Source organism: Meles meles, chromosome 8 (genome assembly GCF_922984935.1).
Source record: "Meles meles chromosome 8, mMelMel3.1 paternal haplotype, whole genome shotgun sequence".
NCBI lineage: Eukaryota > Metazoa > Chordata > Mammalia > Carnivora > Mustelidae > Meles > Meles meles.
Genome location: NC_060073.1, coordinates 42,426,946 through 42,454,020, shown reverse-complemented (window position 1 = coordinate 42,454,020; position 27,075 = coordinate 42,426,946). Strand labels below are relative to the sequence as shown.

At 36.5% G+C, this 27,075-nt stretch overlaps 1 protein-coding gene across 2 annotated transcripts in view; it reads left to right on the top strand.

Annotated features, from left to right (window-relative positions):
* Nucleotides 1-27,075, top strand: part of PRMT3 (protein arginine methyltransferase 3) — a 130,839-nt gene that overhangs the window by 25,018 nt on the left and 78,746 nt on the right. For both annotated transcript variants that reach the window (XM_046016096.1, XM_046016097.1), the window contains exons 9-10: nt 1,184-1,305; nt 22,198-22,297. In XM_046016096.1, coding sequence (XP_045872052.1) covers nt 1,184-1,305; nt 22,198-22,297 — 222 coding nt within the window. The remainder of the gene's footprint in view (nt 1-1,183; nt 1,306-22,197; nt 22,298-27,075) is intronic.

Here is a 27,075-nt window from a genome sequence, read left to right as displayed (position 1 = left end):
TCACAAGTAGGCAGAGAGGCAGGCAGAGAGAGAGAGGAGGAAGCAGGCTCCCTGTCAAGCAGAGAGCCTGATGCGGGACTCGATCCCAGGACCCTGAGATCATGACCTGAGCCACTCAGGCACCCTGTTTTTGTTTTTTGCTTTTCACTGATGAGCAGATTTCATTATACTATCCTGAAAATAACATGCAATTCTTGATTTAGAAATAATTGCTTTTTACCTGTCTCTAGTGTCATCATTTTTTTAAAAAAAGGTTTTATTTATTTGACAGAGATCACAAGTAGGTGGAGAGGCAGGCGGGGGGGGGGGGGGGGCGGGGGAAGCAGGCTTCCCACTGAGCAGAGAGCCCCTGTGGGGCTCGATCCCCGGACCCTGAGATCATGACCTGGGCCAAAGGCAGAGACTTAACCCACTGAGCCATCCAGGCGCCCCTGGATCAGGCTCTTTTCCTGCTTAAGTTAATTCCTGCCTTTCAAACTTGAGAAAGTTTATTTCGGCTAAAATTTAGAATTACTAAACCTAAATTAGAGCGTGCATCCATACAGTAGGGAAATTATAAACAGAATACTTCCCTATGAAGTCTATACAGATTACATAATTAATATAAAACATCTCTCAATTTACATTATTGCATCTGAGTGTAGCAGAATATAGCGAGATATGCTATTGAGAATGTAAAACAACCAAGCCCGGTTGGCTTAATCAGTAGAGAACAAGACTCTTAATCTTGGGGTCATGAGTTCAAGCCGATGTTAAGCACAGAACTTATATACGCCCCCCCCAAAAAAGAATTTAAAACAGCCCATTGTGATGATATCTTCAGTTTGTTTATTTTTTTTTAAGATTTTATTTATTTATTTTTGACAGAGAGAGACACAGCGAGATAGGAAACAGAAGCAAGGGGAGTGGGAGAGGGAGAAGCAGACCTCCCGCTGAGCAAGGAGCCTGATGTGGGGCTCTGTCCCATGACCCTGGGATCATGACCTGAGCTAAAGGCAGACGCTTAATAACTGAGCCACCCAGGTGCCCCCAGTTTGTTTTTTTTTTTAATAGAAATTACTGCTATCATTGATCTATAAAATTTAAAATTTTGTGGTCTGTTCCTTCCCGTAATGTCATATATATAACTAGAACTTAAAATACTAGACCTTCTCAATAACATCTGTTTTTTTTATTACACCAGGTGGTTTTGGATGTTGGTTGTGGAACTGGAATTCTCTCTATGTTTGCAGCTAAAGCTGGGGCAAAGAAAGTTCTTGGAGTTGATCAGTCTGAAATACTTTACCAGGCAATGGATATCATAAGGTAGATGTATTTTAAGGCTTGATTTAAGATTATTTTTAAATATGATGATTAATCCTTTTGTCTTTAATAGCTATCTGAAGCAGACTCAAAACATGTGTCTTTTAGTATAAATTCATTCCAGAATAATAAATTTTAGGTTAGATTGAAGTAGGTATGTTTGAGGTATGAACAGTCATTTCACAATTCTCACTGGTGTGAATTAATTTTATACAATTTCTTATCTTTCCAATTATGGGTATAAATATGCTAATTATAATAACAAAAAATTAGAAATCATTGACCTATAAGGTAATGTTGTTAGAGGACTCAACAGAACTGAATATTCATTTCATATTCAGCAAATAGCAATCAGACTAAAGACTAAGGGTTATATTTTTTCTTTTTTACAACACTAACATTTGTGCCTCCTTCAAATTAAAATAAGTGAATTCTGAAATGATTACAAACAAAGCAGAGTGGATTTAGATTATCTCCTAAAACTTAATTTCATTCTCTAGAATATCTCCTCTCTTTGAGGAGTTAGGTTAATTGATCAAGGATTGACTTTGCAATTGGTTTATGTCATAGTAAGAAGGACTTTATTTGAACTATGGCTTAGAGAACTAGGTTTCTTCAGCTGTGTTCTTAACAAAGCACCTTATACTTGGAACTTAGGAGTAATTTTCACAGTAAATAGCTAATAGGAGCTTCTCAGCAATTCTCTCCCCCATGGCTCCCCCCTGCTTTATTGAGATAAAATTGACATATAACATTGTGTAAGTTGAAGATATACAATGTATTGCTTCCATACCGTTGTGTGTGCTACGGTTAACATTACGTAACACCTCCATTGCATCATGTTACTACCATTTCTTTTTGTGTTGAAGACATTTAAGATCTACTCTTAGGAACTCTAAAGTGTATAAACTTTTAAGTGTATAAATATAATATTATTAACTATAATTACCTGCATACATTATATCCCTAACAACAGTTTTTTTTTCCCTTTTATTTATTTTTTCAGCGTAACAGTATTCATTCTTTTTCCTAACAACAGTTCTTAAATGGTCTTCCCATTGATACTTCATGTTCTGTTCTTAGAATTGATTAATATTAATTCTTCCTTATTAGTATTAAATTTGAATATAATTATGTAAGATGTTTAAACTTGTAGATATTATTGTATCACGTAGAGTTTAGTGTTGTGTTTCAGAGTGCAAGGTTTGAGTCAGAATTGGTTTGAATCCTTACTCCTGCTTACCAGCTATTTGAACTTAAATTATATCTAACCTCTTTGACACCTGCTGTTTCACTGCCAAAATTAAAATAATAATGAATACCTCATCACTATGAGCAAAGTAAGTTATAACTCTTTGGCATATTGCTTGGCACATAATAGGTACTCAAAAGTCAGCTACTATTACTATTAACAAGTACCAAATTGATGTTAATGAAAAATTACATTGGTCTTGGTTAGATTTTTCATAGTTTTGTGTTTGTACTTATTCTTTTCATACTGGAGAAAATAGCATATATGTTGCATGTATATAGGCAACTCTGTAATCTAGTGAAGTTTTTCCTAGTTCTTAGGATGCCAGTAAGGACATCATTATCATTTTTGGGTTTCCATAAAGAACACCCTCACTTGCTTGTGCATTGCCATCCAAACAAATATGAGAACGAGTGTTCTCAAGAAGAGATTGTTTTAGAACAATTATCAAAAATACATTGTTGGTAGGAAGATTATGGTAAGATATTTCTACTTGAAGCTCTAATCTTATAAAAGACCATGCACATTTACATGTTAATTTTCACTTTTGGTTTCTACAAAGTGCTCTCATTTTAATTCCTTTATGGAAGAAAAGGAAAAGGATGGTATAACAGTCATTTGATTTTATATTGTTTTATTTTTGTTTCACAAAGAATGCCTAGTGACTTTTGAAAAATATCTTTATACAATGATTATATTCACATTCATTGTATATAAAATGTAGTGCTGCAGTGTATGGAACTTTTGCATAAGGGCATTTATTGAAAATGACTTAGCACTCAGTTTTAGGTACTTCATTTTAATAATAAAAATTGCTAACATTAATTTAGTACTCTCTGTTGAATTTCATTTGAGGTAGATATAATTAGAGTATATGATTATCCTTATTATAGAGATGAAGAAATTGTGACAGAGATTGAATAAGTCTCCTTATTTGTAGTGGAGCCAGAATTAGATCCCGGGCAGCCTGACTCCCTCATCCTCGCAGCTGATTTACTGGGCTGTATCTCTGTTTAACTACTTACAGGGCTTGTGTTAGTTGTACTTAATAATTTGCTTTACTTAGAACCCATAGAATTTGAAAATGAGCCCTTTTTTCTTTAGATAAATTTTGTTTCGGCTAAACCAACATTATACTGTTTCTGAAGAGATTTTGTCCTTTGCCTATTTTATTTTGTGGAAAAGATAGTTACATCCATAGTATCTATAAGCATCTATCCCTTGTCTTCCGGTTGATGGTGGTAAGATTGTTATAAGGATTGAATCCATTCATGGTGGTTTACAAAATGGCTGACACGTAATGCTTACTAAATTTTAGCAGTAAATGTAATATTATTAATTAGTAGTAGTAGTGGTATGTTTAGCTTGGCACCAGTGGCTCAAGTAATATTTTATATTTTGTTGGTTATGTTTCTAAAATATCATTTATTGTAGCTGTCCCCCCAAAATATGATGACTCTTTTCTGCATTTTTTTTCCCAATTGTTCACAGTCTCTACTCTCTTAAACCATTAAACTTCATTCAAGTTTTGGCCAGTTTCATTCTGTATTCACTCTCTTCCCTTGAAATCTACTCCCAACTTCTCTCTCTCTCTTTTTTTTCCTCCAAGATTATTTCCTCCTCCTCTTTCTCGTTCTTTTTCTTTTTCTGTAAAGAGAGAGAGCTCCTGCATCCATGGGGTGGGTGGGAGAGACAGAGGGAGAGTGAGAAAGATTCTCAAGCAGACTGTATGCTGAGCATAGAACCTGACCTGGGGCTGGATCTCATGACCCTGGAATCATGACCTGAGCCAAGCCAAGAGTCAGATGCTCAACTCACAGAGCCACCCAGGTGCCCCCTCTCAACTTGTCTTATACTTGTCTATTATTGTATATTTGAGCTTTCCAGAATTTCCACAGTCAGTGAAAATAACTCTTCGAATTAGCAGGCTCTGAGTCTTTGCTCTTCTGAGGCTGTTTTGTCAGCGATCTGTACACAGTGGAATTTCTATAATAACTCTGTAAGCTTATATCTGTAAAAAAGCAATTTAAATTCTAAGAGGGACACTTTTAAAATGCATTTTTTGTTATTTTTAAATATATTTAGTGTACAGTTCTTGAATTACATTCAGAATATGATAAAATAATTTGTATCCCTTTATTTAAAAAAGAGATCTAGGGCGCCTGGGTGGCTCAGTGGGTTAAGCCGCTGCCTTCGGCTCAGGTCGTGATCTCGGGGTCCTGGGATCGAGTCCCGCATCGGGCTCTCTGCTCAGCAGCGAGCCTGCTTCCCTCTCTCTCTCTCTGCCTGCCTCTCTGTCTACTTGTGATCTCTCTCTGTCAAATAAATAAATAAAATCTTTAAAAAAAAAAAAAGAGATCTAATATTTCTAAAGAAACGAGTTTAGAATGGAGTAAATAATGATTTTAATGTAAACTGACATGTATATTAGGGCATATAATATATATCACACATAAATATATATGTATATTTGGGCTTAAGATGAAGGTCAGGCTTGCAGTTTTGAGGTTGCAGACATGATATAAAGTAGAATAGAGGTTTTCAAAGATGTTGTATTAGCAGGGCCAAATAGAACTCCAAGTGAAATATGGAAGGATGAAAAATTGTTTCTTATTCATGCTGTTGTACTTCGAACTCCACAGTGAATGATCATTTTAGAAACATAAACTTACCTAAGGACAGCAAAGCTATGGAATTGCCAGACAGTTGTAGACTGTGTTCACCCTCAGGAAGCAGGGGTAGCATCTGGTAAAATTTTTGCTGTAACTCGGGCTGCCTTTGGCTTCTCATTGACTCAGCCATGGAATAGCTCATTATTCAGACTCCTGCATGTTGCACAGGAGCTTCCAGGAGAAGGTTGATCCATCATACAGCTGCAGTGCAATGCTTTCAGTCTCACCATGACATTAAAGATGCAATCTTTTTTTTTTTTTAATTTATTTATATATTTTTTCAGCAAAACAGTATTCATTGTTTTTGCATAACACCCAGTGCTCCATGCAATACGTGCCCTCCCTACTACCCACCACCTGGTTCCCCCAAACTCCCACTCCCACCCCTTCAAAACCCTCAGGTTGTTTTTCAGAGTCCATAGTCTCTTATGGTTCACCTCCCCTTCCAATTTCCCTCAACTCCCTTCTCCTCTCCATCTCCCCATGTCCTCCATGTTATTTGTTATGCTCCACAAATAAGTGAAACCATATGATACTTGACTTTCTCTGCTTGACTTATTTCACTCAGCATAATCACTTCCAGTCCTGTCCATGTTGCTACAAAAGTTGGGTATTCATCCTTTCTTTCTTTTTTTTTTTATAAACATATAATGTATTTTTATCCCCAGGGGTACAGGTCTGTGAATCCCTAGGTTTACACACTTCACAGCACTCACGATAGCACATACCCTCCCCAATGTCCATAACCCCCTCCCCCTCTCCCAGCCCCACCTCCCACCAGCAACCCCCAGTTTGATTTGTGAGAGTCATTTATGGTTTGTCTCTCTCCCAATCCCATCTTGTTTCATTTATTCTTCTCCTATCACCCTAACCCCCCATGTTGCATCTCCACGTCCTCATATCAGGGAGATCATATGATAGTTGTCTTTCTCCGATTGACTTATTTCACAAAGCATGATACCCTCTAGTTCCATCCACGTCGTTGCAAATGGCAAGATTTCATTTCTTTTGATGGCTGCATAGTATTCCATTGTGTATATATACCACGTCTTCTTTATCCATTCATCTGTTGATGGACATCTAGGTTCTTTCCATAGTTTGGCTATTGTAGACATTGCTGCTATAAACACTCGGGTGCACGTGCCCCTTCGGATCACTACGTTTGTATCTTTAGGGTAAATACCCAGTAGTGCAATTGCTGGGTCATAGGGTAGTTCTATTTTCAACATTTTGAGGAACCTCCATGCTGTTTTGCAGAGTGGTTGCACCAGCTTGCATTCCAACCAACAGTGTAGGAGGGTTCCCCTTTCTCCGCATCCTCGCCAGCATCTGTCATTTCCTGACTTGTTAATTTTAGCCATTCTGACTGGTGTGAGGTGATATCTCATTGTGTTGTTTTTTTTTAAATTATTTATTTATTTATTTGACAGAGATCACAAGTAGGCAGAGAGGCAGGCAGAGAGAGTGAGAGGGAAGGCTCCCTGCCGAGCAGAGAGCCCGATGCGGGACTCGATCCCAGGACCCTGAGATCATGACCTGAGCCGAAGGCAGCGGCTTAAACCACTGAGCCACCCAGGCGCCCCTCTCATTGTGGTTTTGATTTGTATTTCCCTGATGCCGAGTGACGTGGAGCACTTTTTCATGTGTCTGTTGGCCATCTGGATGTCTTCTTTGCAGAAATGTCTGTTCATGTCCTCTGTCCATTTCTTGATTGGATTGTTTGTTCTTTGGGTGTTGAGTTTGCTAAGTTCCTTATAGATTTTGGATACTAGCCCTTTATCTGATATGTCGTTTGCAAATACCTTCTCCCATTCTGTCAGTTGTCTTTTGGTTTTGTTAACTGTTTCCTTTGCTGTGCAAAAGCTTTTGATCTTGATGAAATCCCAGTAGTTCATTTTTGCCCTTGCTTCCCTTGCCTTTGTGATGTTCCTAGGAAGATGTTGCTGTGGCTGAGGTCGAAGAGGTTGCTGCCTGCGTTCTCCTCAAGGATTTTGATGGATTCCTTTCTCACATTGAGGTCCTTCATCCATTTTGAGTCTATTTTCGTGTGTGGTGTAAGGAAATGGTCCAATTTCATTTTTCTGCATGTGGCTGTCCAATTTTCCCAGCACCATTTATTGAAGAGGCTGTCTTTTTTCCATTGGACATTCTTTCCTGCTTTGTTGAAGATTAGTTGACCATAGAGTTGAGGGTCTATTTCTGGGCTCTCTGTTCTGTTCCATTGATCTATGTGTCTGTTTTTGTGCCAGTACCATGCTGTCTTGATGATGACGGCTTTGTAATAGAGCTTGAAGTCCGGAATTGCGATGCCACCAACTTTGGCTTTCTTTTCAATATTCCTTTGGCTATTCAAGGCCTTTTCTGGTTCCATATAAATTTTAGGATTATTTGTTTCATTTCTTTGAAAAATATGGATGGTATTTTGATAGGGATTGCATTAAATGTGTAGAGGATGTAATGTAAACCTATGCTTTAGGTAGCATAGACATTTTCACAATATTTATTCTTCCAATCCAGGAGCATGGAACATTTTTCCATTTCTTTGTGTCTTCCTCAATTTCTTTCATGAGTACTTTGTAGTTTTCTGCATACAGATTCTTAGCCTCTTTGGTTAGGTTTATTCCTAGGTATCTTATAGTTTTGGGTGCAGTTGTAAATGGGATTGACTCCTTAATTTCTCTTCTGTCTTGTTGTTGGTGTACAGAAATGCAACTGATTTCTGTGCATTGATTTTATATCCTGACACTTTACTGAATTCCTGTACAAGTTCTAGCAGTTTTGGAGTGGAGTCTTTTGGGTTTTCCACATATAGTATCATATCATCCGCGAAGAGTGATAGTTTGACTTCTTCTTTGCTGATTTGGATGCCTTTAATTTCTTTTTGTTGTCTGATTGCTGAGGCTAGGACTTCTAGTACTATGTTGAATAGCAGTGGTGATAGTGGACATCCCTGCTGTGTTCCTGACCTTAACGGAAAAGCTTTCAGTTTTTCTCCATTGAGAATGATATTTGCGGTGGGTTTTTCATAGATGGCTTTGATAATATTGAGGCATGTGCCCTCTATCCCGACACTTTGAAGAGTTTTGATCAGAAAGGGATGCTGTACTTTCTCAGATGCTTTTTCAGCATGTATTGAGAGCATCATATGGTTCTTGTTCTTTCTTTTATTAATGTGTTGTATCACATTGATTGATTTGCGGATGTTGAACCAACCCTGCAGCCCTGGAATAAATCCCACTTGATCGTGGTGAATAATCCTTTTAATGTACTGTTGAATCCTATTGGCTAGTATTTTGGCGAGAATTTTTGCATCTGTGTTCATCAAGGATATTGGTCTGTAGTTCTCTTTTTTGGTGGGATCCTTGTCTGGTTTTGGGATCAAGGTGATGCTGGCCTCATTAAATGAGTTTGGAAGTTTTCCTTCCGTTTCTATTTTTTGGAACAGTTTCAGGAGAATAGGAATTAGTTCTTCTTTAAATGTTTGGTAGAATTCCCCTGGGAAGCCGTCTGGCCCTGGGCTTTTGTTTGTTTGGAGATTTTTGATGACTGTTTCAATCTCCTTACTGGTTATGGGCCTGTTCAGGTTTTCTATTTCTTCCTGGTTTAGTTGTGGTAGTTTATATGTCTCTAGGAATAAAGATGCAATCTTTTATATTGCCTGTATCTAGAATGCTGTTAGAAATGAAACATTAAAAAAAGCCTAGAGAATATTTGATCTCTTGTCATGTTTATTTAGGTGTCCTCTGGATTCTAGGACAGGAGCTATATTTTCTTAATCGTTTTATTCTGAACACCTAGCAGAGTGTCTGACTCATTGCAGATGCTTGGTAAAGTTCTTGAGAAGAATTAACATAATGATTTTTAAAGATAGTGGTGACCCCTATATCAGATTTGGGACAAGATCACAAAATATACCAGGATAAATTCTTGAAGTAAGGATGTTCTTTCACATTTTGTTTCTAAATTTAATGGAAATAACATAGAAGAGTGAGTTAAAGCTGCAGAGAATTTTGAACTGCTGATGAAGTTAAAATGGCAAAAAACATTTGCTGCTCAAAAACCGTAGAATTCTAATGAAGGTAATAAAGGTGATTGAGGCACTGTACAAGAAAACTAAATTCATTTCTTCTCCCACCCCACCAAATTCTTAATTTCCTGTCTGCTCAGTGGTCCTGTTTTGAAGGTCTCATGACTGCCCTCTAGTCCAGTGGTTCACTGGGAAAACTCCTTAAATTCAATATAAAGTTGTATTCACAGTTAAGATTTATATACATAGCAAAAGACAGAGTTCAGGGACAGCAAGAAAAAGATACCCTTCAGTAGAGAGGTCATGTAGAGGCTCCCAAGTAATCCTTTCTTTGCAAGAGTCACACAAAATGTACATTTCTCTCTAGCTGCAAACCTCAGAGGCACATGTAAGATGTCTCTTCCTGAGGAAGTTTGCTTGAGTCTTAGAGTCCATAGTTCTCAAAGAGAGCTGGTCATATAGGTGACCCCCCCCCCCATGGGGTAAATGCATGTCAGACCCCAGGTACATAACAGGAATATTCATGTTTGCTTTAAACATGCTGTCAGGCTGGTTTATCTTGGTCCATGGCTTGGGGCATATAGAAGAGCATCATTACCCTCCAACTATGTGAGTGTTCAAGAGTTTTGTAGAGTCTGGTCAAGAATTACTGCCATGGTTACAGAGGTAAGACCTGAGAGAATAGATCTGCATTAGTGCTTTTCTCACAGGTAAAAATTGAAAACCTGGGATTCATACTTGACCTTTGCTTCTTTTTTACCAACATTCCTGTTGGAGAGACTCCTGTTAACTGAGAATCCTTACTCTTTCTCAAATTCATCCATCAGCTATCATTGACATGTCTTGAATCCATGTCTTAATTCACATTCTTACATTTCTCACCTGAATTCATACAGCTGCATGTAACCGGCTTGGTTGTTTGTACTTTGCCTTTGCTTTCAGCAGCTGTCAGCCATTCTCTCCAGAGTAGTGGGACTGATTTCTCTACTCAGTTCTCCTCCCCTTTAAGTAAAAAAGTAGGGGAAAAGGATGTGTTTTGTGTTGGGAAGATGTAGAGTGGATAAAGAAGAAACTAAAGATTATCTGTGATCCTAGTATGAGAGATCACTATCAGCATTTTGGTGAGGCTTTTTATTTTTATTCATTTTTTTATTATTTTTTTTTAAGATTTTTATTTATTTATCTGACAGAGATCACAAGTAGGCAGAGAGGCAGGCAGAGAGAGAGGAAGGGACGCAGGCTCTCCCCACTGAGCAGAGAGCCCGATGCGGGGCTTGATCCCAGGACCTGCCAGGACCCTGGGACCATGACCTGAGCCGAAGGCAGAGGCCTTAATCACTAAGCCACCCAGGCACCCCTTGGTAAGGCTTTTTAAAGCTTTAAGTCAGAGGATGAAATACATAGAAATGCAAGTTTTCCCAGAATTTCAGTTCCTCAAGTTTAGACAGGGATTTTTCTTTTTTCTTTCTTTTTTTTTTTTTTTTTGCCACCAGGAAAGGTGATGTGTGTGGCACATGGCAGGTATTCAATTTAAATACTTATTTAATGAATGAATTTATAAATTAATAAATTTTCAAGACCTGGGACATCAAACATTTAAAGGTAAATCAACATCAAACCTGAAAGCCCATTTTCTGTGCCTGAGTCCAGATGATTCTTTTCATCATTTTTTTTCATTATATTAGAAGCTGAGTTATTGCTAATTTTAAACAATAAATATTTTCAATGCTGGTAATCCCACAGCTACACACCTGTAAACACAAATGATAATTTGGGAGGGAGGAATACACGCCTTATTCTGACTCTATATCAGGGGCCTGCATTTGAAATGATCTGCCTGGTAGTATTTATTTTTCATGGGATGTACTTACATCTACCCTTTGTCTCAAATGGTTAAGAATCCTTGTTTTTTGGGGTACCTGGGTGGCTCACTCTGTTAAGTGTCTGCCTTTAGCTTAGATCATGATCCCAGGGTCCTGGAATCCAACTCCACGTCAAGCTCCCTGCTTGGAGGAAAGCCTGATTCTCCCTCTCCCTCTGCAGCTCTCCCTGCTTGTGTTCTCTCTCTATCTGTCAAATAAATAAATACAATCTTAAAAAAAAAAAAAAAAAGAATCCTTGTTTTTTTGTTTGGATTTATGAATGGAGGACTAGATTTTTTTAGTAAAGGTAGCTGGAATGTGATCTGTCTCTGAGAGGAGCAGAGGGAGACCTCCCTTTCTTTCGTTGATTTTTCAGTGTCTGTCACTTCTACCTTATATACCTTTTAACTGCAGGGCCCTGTGTTGTGAAGAATGACTTCTACCTCCACTATAATCTCTGCTGTATACACTAAGCCCTGGAGCCTTCTTGACAAGTTTACCAATAGAATTTAACCCCCTTTCTTCTCCCACTAAATTATCAGAATCTTGGCTTCTTTGATACCACCTCCTAAGATCTTTATGCACTTTTCAAGTTATTGTTGTATTTTACATTGCTTTATTGTCATTTCCGTGTGCTTAGGGAACAAAAGAGAAGTATCTGTGCTTGGGTGCCACAGTAAAATGAAAGCAAAGTAATACTATGTAAACCTTATATGTTTTTGTATCAGGATATTCCCTCCCTGCCCTTCCTTAGCACTCATGTATTCTTCTAGATGAACTCCATAATTACTTTGTCACAAACTTTAAATCCCACCTACTTGACTACAGGTCTTCATTGCAGGAAGTTCTCTGATGCTTTATGCTGTTTGTGTTTATCTCCCTATTAGACCATGTTCTTCTTTGGACCAGACCAGGTCTTTAATCTAAGTCACATCAGACAGAAGTACATACACATTTGATCCTATGTTTCCTGTTCTAAAAAATCATGAAATGACTCTTTACTGCCTTTAAATAAAATCTAGACTCTTCAGTATCACCTCTACCCCTCATCATCATCACTGTGTTCTTCTTGCTCTAATCATATTGAACTATTTATAGTTCTTCAGATTTGCATTTCTCTTACACACACACACACACACACACACACACACACACAACATGCCCACAGAGGTGACCCTCCCTTACCCACAAAAACATGTATGTCTTTGTGGGTGCTGTCTTTTCCTGGTTAAACTCAAATGTCCCTCACTTACTTAAGGGCTTTTTATATAAGCTCCTGTGATACCCTATGCTGCTTATTCTTCTTTCTCCCTTGGACCGTGTTCTTAAATGTGTGGACTGTGTCTTCCAACTCTGTATGCCCAGTATAAGATAATTAATCATGCTCATATTCTGAATTGTGAAATAAAAGTTAAATTGCTACTTTTACGATAGAATGACCAATATTTTCCCATCTTATTTCCTAACAGAATTTTCACTCAGAAGAATAGATGGTTTTAGTACTCACTGGAGTTAAGAGACTTACTTAAAATATTCTTATTACATTGTCATATTTCTGTAGATTAAAGCTATGCTAGTTTTTGAGCAGGTGATTCTAGAGATAAAATTCATTTGGCATGCTTTTACGCTAAAGAAAGGTTTAGTGAGTAGACACTTGAGAAAAGTAAGTAAAATGTATAGTTTTTTTCATGAATGGGAAATCAGGTGGTGATTAAGATGAGCAGTCTCAAGAAAGAGGTTACCTATGTGAATGATACCTGTGTTGAGCTGTTTAATACAGAATTACTGTGAATTATGGTCTTTGTCTTTTTTTCTGTGTATTGCCTGAAATCTTAATCTTTCCTGTTATATTTATATATGAACAAGTAATTACTGATGCAAGTAGGATTATGTCTTGTAGCAGACAATAAACAGCCTGAGCAGATGGCCTTTTACAGAACACATCTTGTTTCACCATTAGCATTCTGAAGATATTTCTAGGCTATGGGAACATTTTGCTCTTTCTAGAAGCTCACTTTTTGTTTCTTTTGAAGCGTTTGTAACTGTTGGAGCCACATAAATATTTTAGTAAATAGTAAGCAACCACAGCAGTTTTATCAGAAAGAATTTTATTAAGTACTTATTTGAAAAAAAAAACCAAATATTATAAACAATCCCTTTTTCTTAACTTTTGTGTGAAATATAACATATGTATTAAATGTGCGTAAGTAACAAGAAATAGAACATTACCACACTGTAGATAGAATCCCATCCACCTCCATTTGCCCTTTTTCAGTCAGATGCTGCCCTTGCCTATTTGAGTTACCATCTTGACTTTGATAGTAATTACTTCTTTTGTTTGCTTTCTACTTTAACCACTGACATTGCCATCCATTTAAGATAGTTTAGTTTACTCAACTCTGATTTTTAAATAAATAAAACGATACATTATGCATTCTTTTTGTCTAGATTCTTTTGCTCAACATTTTTTTTTTTTTTTAGTGTTCATTCATGGTACGTGTAACTGGAATTCATTCCTGGTAATTATTGTAAGGACTGAAGTTGATGACTATATCACAGTTTTCTGATCCGTTCTTGATGGACATTTTTTAGGTTTTTCAGATTAGAGCTATTAGGAAAAATTCTGTTGCAGACTTTTGATATATAATGGTTCTGGTTGGTATTGTCTTTTCCATTTTTTTCCAGTTGGTCTCAGAGCACCTCATTACAATTTAAATTTGCATTTCTATGGTTATTAAAGAGGCTGAGCACCTTTTTAGGTGATTACTGGCCATTTGAGTTTTCTTTTCTGTGAAATATCTGTTGATATCTTTTTTTTTTTTTTTTTTTTGACAGACAGAGATCACAAGTGGACAGAGAGGCAGGCAGAGAGAGAGAGAGAGGAGGAAGCAGGCTCCCTGCTGCACAGAGAGCCTGATGCGGGGCTTGATCCCAAGACCCTGGGATCACGACCTGAGCCGAAGGCAGAGGCTTAACCCACTGAGCCACCCAGGCGCCCCCTATCTGTTGATATCTTTTCTCAGATTTTTGTTGAGTTGGATCTTCTCCTTTATTTGTAGGAGATCTTTATATTTTTAAAATTTTAGTTGTTTATAGGTTTTATCTAGTACAGATGTCTTCTCTCATTCTTGTGTGTGTTTTCCCTTCATAGTGTCTTTTGATGTACTGAATTCTCAATTTTCACACAGCAACATTCTTGTTTAAGGCTATTTTTTTTTATTTTATTATTTTATTTATTTAGTTTAGTTTAGTTTTTCAGTGTTCCAAGATTCATTGTTTATGTACCCCACCCAATGCTCCATTCAATATGTGCCCTCCTTAATACTCACCCATCCCCCTACCCCCTCCATTCCCAAACCCTCAGTTTGTTTCTCAGAGTCCATAGTCTCTCATGCTTGGTCTCCCCTTCTGATTTACCTCAATTCACCTTTCCTTCCTTCTCCTAATGTCCAAGGCTATTTTTGAGCTTATTAAGATACTCTCCTATATTCTGTTGTAAATGCTTTATAGTTGTGTTTTTTACATTTAGGCCTGTGATCTCTTGGGCATTGTTTTTGTATATGGGATGAAGTAGTGATCTAGTTTTATTCTTTTTTTTTTTTTTTGTAATCTATTTAAATGACATAGTTGTCCCAGTCTCACTTATTACAGAGACCGTTCTTTCCTCTCCACTTTGCAGTGTCATTCATCTTTGTCAAGAATCAAGGACCCATATACGAGGGCAGTATAACCTTTATACTGAAATTCTACTAAGGCAGTAGAACAGAAAATTACAGGTTACTCATTCATGAACATATATGCAAAAATTTTAATCAAAATATTAGAAAACTAATTGAGCAATATATTGAAAGGTAAAGTTTATCCCAAGAATATAAGGTTGGTTACGTATGAGAACATCAGCCAGAACAGTCTATTGAGATCATCTCACTAGATGCAGAAAAAAATGGCTTGATAAAATTCCATATCCATGCAGTATATCAATGGATTACAGTTCTTAGTGAACTAGAGCTAAAAATGAACGTCCTAACATGAGATATAGTACCAACAAAAAAACACAAGCCCTAACGCCCATGTCTTGATGAGGCATTGAAAGCATTTGCTTTAAGTTCAGGAACAGGACAGGGGTATCTGCCGTCACTATTTCTGTCTAACTCTGCAAAGGAGATCCCAGTACAGCAAGGCACTAAAAAGAATGTTACGGGGGCACCTGGGTGGCTCAGTGGGTTAAAGCCTCTGCCTTCGGCTCAGGTCATGATCTCAGGGTCCTGGGATTGAGCCCCACATAGGGCTCTATGCTCAGCAGGGAGCCTGCTTCCTCCTCTCTCTCTGCCTGCCTCTCTGCCTACTTGTGATCTCTGTCTGTCAAATAAATAAATAAAATCTTTAAAAAAAAAAAAAGTTACGAGAATCGAAAATGAGAAAAGAAAACTATTCATATTTACTAATGGTATGTTTATAAATATGCACTTCAGAAATAAATGATAAATTATTCCAATAATAAAATTATCAAGATGCTGAATACAAATTAATATACAAAAGTTAATTGTATTTGATGTGGTGTTCCATGATTCGTTGTTTGTGCATAACACCCAGTGCTCCATGTAATACGTGCCCTCCTTACATCAAAAACTAATAATACACTGTATAGTGACTAACATAACATAAAAAAAAATCAGTTGTATTTCTGTAAGGAACATGAAACACTTAAACATTGGAAATTAAAATATATCAAAGTGTATTGTTACTATTTCTAACCTCCCAGATAATTCAAAGACATTAAGTCACTTTTAATGGAAAATTTACCCACAGGTTGGATATCCCCCAGTAAAGGTTATTCATGAATCACAAGTCAGCTATTTTAACTACTTCTTATAACAATTTCTGCTAAGAATAACTTCTGCTAAGAATAAGCCTGTAAAGACTCTAATGAACCTACTAAGATATGAACCGTCCTCTATAAAGCTTGTTACTAACTCCTTAGTAGTGAACTTATCTAATTCCTCTTTTTCACAGTTTTTCCAAAGCCATCTAAACTATCCTTCTCAATGAGCTGGTTTTTGTTTATTCCATTTTTTTCTTTTGTTGATCCCCCCCTTTCTTTTATATGTGAGCAACATCATGGAGTCCCATTCTTCGTAATTAATGTAATCAGAAACTACATCTTGATTATAAGGTTGCATAAAATGCTCAAGAATGAGGAGTCCCTGAGTTCCACATCATCATATCTGTCAATAGCATTTGATTATATTGTTATTGTAAAGCCAGTCTAAGTTTACTTGTACTCAGAGCATTCCTTCTGCTTTAGAGGGCTATCTGTGTGTTGGGAAGAGGAGAGAGCAGTTACCCTCATGGGGTACGTATACTGTAGCCCAGTTCTTACTTGCTGAGCATTTAGTTGTACCACCTAGAAGCACCTGTTCACTGCAACATGGGAATCTATCATCAACTCAAGTAATCCTTTCTGCTCTGTTGTATGTAAAATAAGTGATGCATCCTCCTGATTGTCCATGCCAGTAATGATTCACTAGGCTTTTCTGGTATGTCTTTGTGAAATGCCCTATTTCTTTCACGAAATATGCTCAGCACTCAGGAGTCCTCTGACCTTGTTTTCCATCTACCTGTATCACCTTTGGGATAACCCATAACCTTAAGTTCATTACTTTCCCAATGGATACTTCATCTCCCCAGGAAGCCATATAAGCACAAGGAGGCTTTCCATTGAGAGGAAGAATTGTTCTTGCAGGTTTTTTTTCCCTCCTGGCTCTATCTCCTCCCTAAAAGGACTCGTATTTGTCAGACATGCTAGTAACAGCCAGAGGAAAGAACTTTTCACTATCTTCCCTTTTGCCTACTGATGCCTGCCAGGCCAATGGCCAGTTTCTGTGAGTCTGAGTATTCCCATTTCATACCAAAGATGTCTAGGTAACCATCTGAGGATTAGATCTTTCTATTTTTTTAGTTCCCTCCTTTTCCTAGTTTAAAAGTGCCCCGAGCCTTTGTGATTCATGGATCTGTATGAGAGTTCTCCCACTAGCACCACCCTGCGCTAACTTATTTTCCAGTAGACTCACACAAATCTCATTACCCAGAGATATTACCTGGTATTAAGCTTCATTAATAATCAAAGATATTAGCAGTCAAGAGACTCAGGTAGTAGGGAACAATCTGGTACATGGAGAGGGGCTCCTTACTTAGAAATCGTACACTGGGTGAGAGAGTACATCCCTGACATAGAGAAGGAAAGACCAAAGCAGCTGCCCTTAATGTCCCAGACTTCTCTCTAATTAGGACCTCTTAATTGCCTGTATTTTTGAAATTGTAAAGCTTGACCCTGGGTAAAAATCTGTGGTTCATGATCCTTTGTATTCACTCACCCATAAGTCCATCCTCTTTTTTTATGTCTTCATATTTCAGTATCTCAGATCATTTTCCATCTTCCTGAACTAATTCTTTAACATTTTTTTCATTGTATACTTATGTCTGTAGCCAAACAAAATCAAAATGATGTTGGTTTGTTCAAAAATATATTCTGCTTCTATCTTGGAGATGTTTTTATCTGCATGGCAATTCTGGGTTGGTGTCATAATGCTCTAGGATGGAAGTCCATAAACTTCAGCCATGCACCGGCCACATGTTTTGTAAATAAAGTTAGGATGTAGCCATGCCCTTTTGTTTACATATTGTCGACTGCTGCTTTTATCCAACAATAGCACTTGAGTAGTTGCAAGCAGAAACCATATGGCCTGGGAGTCTAAAATATTTATTATTTGGCAATTTAATAAAAAGTTTGCCCACCTCTGCTCTAGTTCATTGGTATTATCAGTCTATTATCTTCTGGCTTCTGTTGTTGCTATTAAGAAGTCACCTGTCAGAGTAACTTATTTTTTATTGGAGGTAACCTGTTTTTGTTGGAGATTTTGTCTTTGTTTTTGATTTACTAAAGTTGTAATTTATAGATTTAAAAGAAATTAGTCTTAGATTCTTTGGATTCATCTGTGGCTTAATGCTTTTAGCCAGTTCTAGAAAATTCTTATCCTTTTTTTTTTTTAAAGATTTTATTTATTGTGTGAGAATACAAGCAAGGGGAATGGTAGACAAAGGGAGAAGCAGGCTCCCCGCTGAGCAAGGAGCCTGATGCAGGACTTAATCCCAGGACCCTGGGATCATGATCTGAGCTGAAGGCAGACACTTAACGGACTGAGCCACCCATCCTTTATTTCTTCAAGGGTTTTTTCTTTTCCTGTTCCTTTTATTTCTTTTCTGCCTGTGACTTCATTTTTTTCATTGTAGATCTTCTCACTATGTTCTTTGTCTCAGCTATGCTTCCGTAGTGCCCTAAAGCAAGTGTTGGCAAGCCTTTTTGTAAATGGCTAGATTGCAAATATTTTAAACTCTGTCACTTGTGCTGCTTCCTTCTTGCTTGCTTCTTACTTCTTAACAACGCCTAAGCCTGTGAATGTGCAAAAATGGGCACATGCTAGAAGGCCATAATTCTACAGTCCTTGTTCTAAAAATTCAGTTAAAAGACAGATTATGTGTAACACCCAGTGCTCTACATCAGAAACCAATGGTGTACTATATGTTGGCTAATTGAACATAATTTTTTTTTAAAAGCAGATAAATAAATAAATAAATACATAAATAAGTATATAAAAAGACCAAGATTGTCAGATTGGATAAAAAGTAAGGCCCATCTGTTTTCTAGCTTCAAAAAAATCCAGTCTAAATACAAAAATGCCATAGGTTAGAAGTAAAAGAATGGAAGAGATAATGGTATGAAGACATAAATCATTTATAAAGCTGAAATGAATATATAAATATCATATAAGCAAAACATTATAAAACTTTAGGAATTCAGAAGGGTATTTCATAATGATAAAGAGATTAAATAATCAAGAATATGTGATAATATTAAACCTATAATCATCTAACAAAGTCTTCAGAATACATGATGCAAAAACTGATAAAAATTGAAGGGGAAATAGACAAGTTTATAATCATGTCAGGAGATAATCAGTACTTTTCTGTCAATAATTGATAGAACAAGTAGATATAAAATGAATAGAAGTATAGAAGACCTATTTGACACTTACATAACACTTTATCAAAAAATAGCAGAATAATCTTTTTAAGTGCAACATATAACATTCGTCAAAATAGATTACATGTAAGACAATAAAAAGTCTCAATAGGTTGAAAAAAAATTAAATCTTATAGACTGAACTTCTTGGCTTACTAAAATTTAATTATAAATCAATAACAAAGTTATAGATCCAAAATATTTGGCAGTTAAATAACACACTTCTGAATAATGCATGGTTCAAAGAAGAAATAACAAAAGAAAGAATATAGAAAATATGTTGAACTGCATTAAAAGCACAATGTATCAAAATTTGTGGGATGCAACTAAAGCCATACTAAGGAGGAAATTTAGTTTTAAATGCTTATATTAGAAAAGAAAAAGTAGGGGCGCCTGGGTGGCTCAGTGGGTTAAAGCCTCTGCCTTTTGCTCAGGTCATGATCCCAGGGTCCTGGGATCGAGCCCCGCATCGGGCTCTCTGCTTGGCGGGGAGCCTGCTTCCTCCTCTCTCTCTCTGCCTGCCTCTCTCCCTACTTGTGATCTCTATCTGTCAAATAAATAAATAAAATCTTAAAAAAAAAAGAAAAGAAAAGAAAAAGTAATTAAAATCCATGATCCTAATGTTCCATCTTAAGATATGGTAGAGAAAGAAAGTGAAATATGCCAAGAAAGAAAGTAAAGATCAGAGGTCAGTGCAATACAAAACAAAACAATAGAGAAAATTAATGAAAATAAAATATTCAAAGAAGATAGCATTAACAAACCTCTAACTGGAATTATCAAGAAGAAAAAAAAAGATACAAATTATCAGTATTAGAATTGAAGAGGGGAACATCACTACAGATCCTATAGACAAAGGATAATGAAGGAATATTACAAACACCTTTATGCCAATAAATAATAGCAATTTAGGTAAAATGGAAAAATACTCTGGAAAAATGAAAGTTATCAAAATAGATTCTAGAAGAACTAAAAAATCTGAATATACCTGGATCTAATAAATAAAATGTGTTAGTGGGTGCTTGGTTGGCTCAGTCTGTTAACTGTCTATCTACAGCTCAGGTCATGATCCCAGGGTCCTAGGATCAAGCCCCGCATCAAGGCTCTTTGCTCAGTGGGAGCCTGCTTCTCCCTCTCCCCCTGCCTGGGCTTCCTCTCTCACTATCTCTCTCTCTCTCAAATAAATAAATAAAATCTAAGAAAGAAAGGAAGGAAGGAGGAAGAAAAGAAAAGGAAAAAAAAGAAAATGAGTTGGTAATTACAAGCCTTCCCGTAAATTAAACTGCAGGCTCAAATAGCAAATTTCTTATAACATTTAATGAAGAAGTAATACTAAACTCTTAGAGGTGGACAGAACCCTTCACAACGTAATTTTTTTTTTTTTCACAACGTAATTTAAAAGGCTATTACAGTGGTATAAAAGTCAAACAGATATTCCAAGAAAATAAACTACAGACCAATATCCCTATGAACATATATTTTTTTTAAGATTTTATTTGCGAGAGAGAGTGCAATTAGAGGGAGCGGCAGGCAGAAATTCCATCCATGGATGTATGGATAAACAAAATTGTTTTATCCACACGGGAATACTAAGCAACAATAAGGAATGCACTAGTGATATACACAAAAGTATACATGAATCTAAAAAGTATGCTTATTGAAAGAAACCACACGTAAAAAGGTACATTTGTTATCATTCCATTTATAAGAAACTACAAAACAAAAATCTAATATGTAATAAAAGAAGGAAAATCAATGTTTGCTTATGAACAGGAGTGTTTTCTGGGAAGGAGTACTAATGAATATTTTCGAGGAGGTAGAAATGTTCTGTATATTGATGATGATATTGATCACCCAAATGTCTCTTCTGTAAAAATCAACAAAATTTACCCTTTAAATGAATGTATTTAGTTTTATGTAAGTGATACCTCAGTGAAGTTGGGCAAAGACATCCTCCTTTGTTAGCAGAAAAAGTCCTTTGTAATTCAGATGTACATACTCTGAGGATTGAGAGTTTATTTATTTAACTCGATATAAACTTAGCAGCTTGCTTTTAACTTTTTGAAATCATCTCCTTAACTCTGTTGTCTACTTGATATTTTAAGAGGGAGGTAAAAAATATGTGCTAGCTAGTCTTAAACCAAGCATATAAAAATACCTAATGAGTGTCAGTAGACAAGGTTACATAATTTAAGGTGGTTACTACCACCTTAATCAGGCTTTATGCAGCATATAATATTTTGAGGAAATACGTGCTGAGGATGTATGTGCTGCTTTCACAGATATTTGATCCTCATAATAGGCTGTGAAGTAGATAGGGCAGGCGTCATCATTCTCTGTTACACATGAACACACAGGCTCAGAAGATTATGATATAATTTGATGAAGATCACTTAGCTGACAATTACTGGAGGATCTAGAGTTCAAATAGTTTCTGGCTTTTAATTCTCCCTCCACTGTGAAACACAGCTTGCCTTTAAAATATACTCTTGTTGCCTGCTCTATCTGTCTCTCTCCACCCCTCCCTTTGGAAAAAAACAAAGCGAAACAGTAACTTTATTGACATATGTTCTTGATAAAATTCAGATTTCTTTTCAGGCTGAAGTTTTCAATATTGGTTCAGGGTATTGCCATATTAATCAGAAACATTCCTGGACATTTATGCAGTGATCAAAAATTAATTCTAAGTGGGTTAAAGGCTGTCCCTTCGGCTCAGGTCATGATCCCAGGGTTCTGGGATCGAGCCCCGCATCAGGCTCTCTGCTCGGTGGGGAGCCTGCTCCCCTCCCACCCACCCCCCCCCCCCGCCTCTGCCTGCCTCTCTGCCTACTTGTGATCTCTGTCAAATAAATAAAATCTTTTTAAAAAAATTAATTCTAGTGCTCAGGGAATAATCAAATTTAGAACATACAAAATAATCTGAACAGTTACCAAGAAATTATGTAATTTGACTAGTTTTCTGAGTCTAACATGCTAATTTAATTCATTATGATAATTTTCAGACTAAATAAACTTGAAGATACTATTATACTAATTAAAGGAAAGATTGAAGAAGTTTGCCTTCCTGTAGAAAAAGTGGATGTTATTATATCTGAGTGGATGGTAAGTGTTTGCAGAAAAAACTACTTGTATTGGTTTTAAAAAAAGAAAGCAGTGAATAAGGTAGTAGTTTTCTGCATTTAATTATGTTTGATAAATGACAGAAAAATGGCATTATTTTAAAAACAGCTACAATCTTTTTATGGTAGTTTATTCTGATACGGCACTTACTGGCTATTTGTAATCTTATTAAAAAGAGTATAAATTAGTTTTTTTCTTTTAAAATCATAATAAGGAATTATTGTTTTTCTGTTTTCTAAATTTGTAGAGAACTACAAACGTTTGCTGAAAAGCCTTTGAGGTCTAATATGGACTTACTAGGACTGTTTGATCAAACTTAACGCGATGTTGCCAGTATTGCTCTAATACTGAATGTCCTGTCTTTCTTATGTCAGGCCATGTAGTCAGTGTCCTTTATCACACAATAAAATTAAGATATGTTATATAGTTTTAGAATTTGCTTTGGAAATCAAATTAAGATATGTTATATAGTTTTAGAATTTGCTTTGGAAATCATAAGTCAGAATGTTATTTTTAAATGTATATGAAGTAAAACTACTTGACAACTAATTTGACTTGTTGATAATGCCAGTTTGATGAAGACAAGTTAGTATTTCTAAATAAAGATTTCTTAAGTATTTGTAAAGGTTTTAAGCCTTTTTTAAAAAACCTGTATTTGATACATGTATTTTCACTAAATGAATTTATCAAAAAATTTTGGGAAAAAAATGCATTATGCTTTATAATTATCTGTACATTTTGAATAAACATATCAGTAATTCCAGCAAAATGGCATGCAGATTCAATGTATAAGTAAATTTCAGTCTAGAGCTGGTGACAGTCACGATTGTTAGCAGTACCTCTTTTGTACATGAAAGAGTATGTTGATTTTTTTATGGTAGAGTTGGCTTTTAATAATTTTTAATCACAGTGTCATTATTTATCTTATACCAAAGCATTTGTATTAGCACTCTGATTTCTTTTATGAATTGGGTGAAAAGATACGGATTTAGTTACATATCATTAAAAATCCAGCATCTTTCTAAGGATTACAAAAAGGTGCTTTGTAGAAGCACATTTGAGGCATTTACTCAAGAATAATTTATAATAATGTATACTAAATGTTGGCTGACATCCTCATTTCTCCAGGGACCATTTTGCTTTTCTTGGAAAATGCATCTCTTAAATTACTCCAAATTAGGATATAAGCAAACTGAGACAGACTTTACTAAACTTTCTGTCACCTCAGTTGAACATTTTTGCATCTCTGGGTATAACTAGTTGGATAGTTCTTGACCTGCCTAGCAGAATTATACTTCTAGATATTGATGTTCTAGGAATTTTCATTTTAAAATCTGAAAGATGATCTAGAAGTATGAATATTCTGTTGAAATCTTAGACCCAGTTGGTATAATCGCAAAAAATTAACTGGATTGACTGAATTTGTGAGATCGTCACATTTACAATATGAACTTTATTGAAAGGCTGTGATGGTCTTGGGCTTATTTGTCTTCAGGTGCATTTTACACTCTTCTCCTACTTGCTTCTGTACTGAAGGAGGGCTGATTCTGCAGGCTGTTTTTTCTAGGCTTCAGGGACAGCCATCTCCCGTGGGGTTGGGAAACCCAATGGGAAACGCTGATGGGGGATTTAAAGAAAGGGAAAAGTCAGGACATTTCTTTGCTTCTATTTGCCTCTAGTTATATTGCTGGGAGAAGCTATTTCTTTTGTGACTCTAATTCCAGTGACTGTGTGACTCTGGACCTGGACTCTTGTAGCAGTGCTTCTTCCTTTTGTCTCTCTAGCCTAGGAATAGTAGTTCCTTCCTGGTGTCTGCTGGTGTCCAGTTGTCTCCGTCTCTTCTTGATCACTTACCATATCTTTTACCCTTTCTGTAAAAGGTAACAACTTCCTGCATTCATTTTTCTCTATTTCATGACCTATGGTTTCTGGTCTCCTAGACTGTAATTGATGTAAAGGGTACCTGTCATTTTGGAGGATTGGTCAGATATGATCTCTGCCTTTATTAGAAAGGCAGTATAATACAGATAATTCTGAGTTGCAGGAACCTGGAATGAAAACCAGTTGTTTGGAACCAAGATGCTTTCAGAAGCCCTTCCCTAAGAGAAGTAAATCAGTGTATTCAAGAAGTGTTCACTAAGAACTTTCCTTATTCCTCTTTATAAGGGTGTAACTTAAGAGTTTGCATTATCTTACTGTCTTCCTTTCCTTATATGTATCAGTGGAATTGAAGTCTAGCAGATGGTGTTAAATGAGTTAGGTGGAGCATTAGACACTCAAATATATGGCAGTTATTCTAAGGCAATCAAGTGTGTGCTGGAATGTTAGAGTCAACTTTGTGGATTGGTAATAATCATTTATAGTACTTTCTAAATCCTGTAAGTTCTTTTTTAAATTGGGTACTTCCAGGATTTCTGAAGTCAGTAGTTGGAAAATTCCAAATACCTAATTAAACAGGAAAAACAGATACGCTTTTTAAAATATATCCAACATTTTCCAGATATTCCTGCTTTGGCTGAAATAGTGGACAAGTGGTAAATCATTGAGTTTGTTTGGTTTTTTTTTTTTTTTTTTTGAGATTTTATTTATTTATTTGACACAGAGAGAGAGAGATCACAAGTAGGCGCAGAGCAGCAGGGGGGGAAGCAGGCTTTTGGGTGAGCAGAGAGCCCGATGCAGGGCTCAATCCCAGGACCCTGAGACCATGACCTGAGCCGAAGGCAGAGGCTTAACCCACGGAGCCATGCAAGGGCCCCAATCATTGAGTATTTTAAATCTACTCTAAACGCACATTTTCATTAACCAGCATCTTAAAACTAAAATATATTGCATAGAATCCTTTCTTTCCTTTTTTTTTTTTAAACATATGGTGGTAATGATACAAAAATCTAGAAACACAATTTTAAGCCATAGCATACATTTTTTCTCTTTTTTTTAAAGTTCAAGGAAAGACAAAAAAAATACATACTTTGCATAAATTGGACTCAGATGTTTAATGTAGCAATGTAGGTATCAGATGTTACAGAGATGTACATCTGTTTTCTTCTCCTGTAGTCCCCTAACTATTCCATGTTAATCTAAATTTATTTTTTTGTCTACAACTATTCATGAACTTTGCCTTTATTTTGGAAGATCTCCTTAGTTAAGGATGTAATTCAAAAGCCAAATCATTGCTATTAGCGTATTATTTAATAGGCCATCACTTGCCCAACCTTAGAGTTATGAATTTCCAGATTTAGGCTTTTCTTTTATTTTACATTTTCATTTTTATCGAATGGAATTTCCATTTGTTAAAATTTTTGTCAGTTAAATAAATAACTGATATTAAATAAATAACTGATATTAAATTAGCCAATATTAAATAAATAACTGAAATAAATGAGTTAAGTCAGTTTAATCTCTATAAGATGTTAATATTATGCCCATGAGAATATCCCTTCATTTTCCATAAATTTACTCCACCAATAGAATCATTCTTTATGACAGTTTATTTCTGATTGCCTAACAAAACTGTTCAAAGTAAGTGTCCCTAATTCTTTTTTTTTAATATTTTATTTATTTGACAGACAGAGATCACAAGTAGGCAGAGAGGCAGGCAGATAGAGAGAGGGGGAAGCAGGCTCCTTGCTGAGCAGAGATCCCAGGACCCAGGGATCATGACCTGAGCCGAAGGCAGAGACTTTAACCCACTGAGCCATTCAGGCACTCAAGTATCCCTAATTCTGTGTTACAGACCAGTTAAGCCAGATTAACTCATTTGGTGTTCATGTTTTCCATCTATGTCTTCAGCGTGACCTCCTTACAAATATGTAGATAAGATCTGGCATCATATGGTAAGATTGCCAGCAATGATTCTTGTTTGCATCTTTATTTTTCTCGGTCTTCAGGATTATCGGCAGAATTATACATTATATTTCATTGTCGTGATCATTACTGACCTGCATTCAAATTGCCTAAGGTCCCTTGTTGCAATTTTTCTATCTTAGCTTGCTTTTCACGGAAGCTACCTAAAATTTCTCTTAACTCAAATATTCTTGGATGTGTCCTTGAAATTTAGGAATTAACTTTCCTACCCCATCTTCACCAGCACAAGTGTATCTGTGTTATACACATGCATGCATATACCCACAGTGATATCGTCTGTTCATATTTAATACTCTTTATTAATGAGTAGCATTTCAAGATACCATTTAAAAAACAACATGGCTTGTGATTTGGCTTATCAGCAATCCACAAAGTGACCATGAAGCCTGTCATAGGTCACATTTTTTTTTTTTTTTAAAGATTTATTTTTTTGACAGATAGAGATTACAAGTAGGCAGAGAGGCAGGCAGAGAGAGAGAGAGGAGTAAGCAGGCTCCCAGCCAAGCAGAGAGCCCGATGCGGGGCTCGATCCCAGGACCCTGGGATCATGACCTGAGCCGAAGGCAGAGGCTTTAACCCGCTGAGCCACCCAGGCACCCCCATAGGTCACATTTTAAACTGGTGGGTGTTGAAATGTTTTTGTCATCTTTAGTTTAGTCTGACAGTGAAGCCATGCCATTTCAGCCAACTGCCGTGAGGATAGGTGACCTTTCCTGGTCTGGTTTTTAATAACACAGATTACACTATATTGTAATTAATTGTTCATGTACCTTCTTTCCATTCTTCTGAGACTGGGAGCCAGCATTTACTTGGTATGGCCAGATTCTATCATAGGACTTAGCATTAGTAAATGATGAGGGAATGTACACCACAAGAGAACTTTACCACGTAAAAAT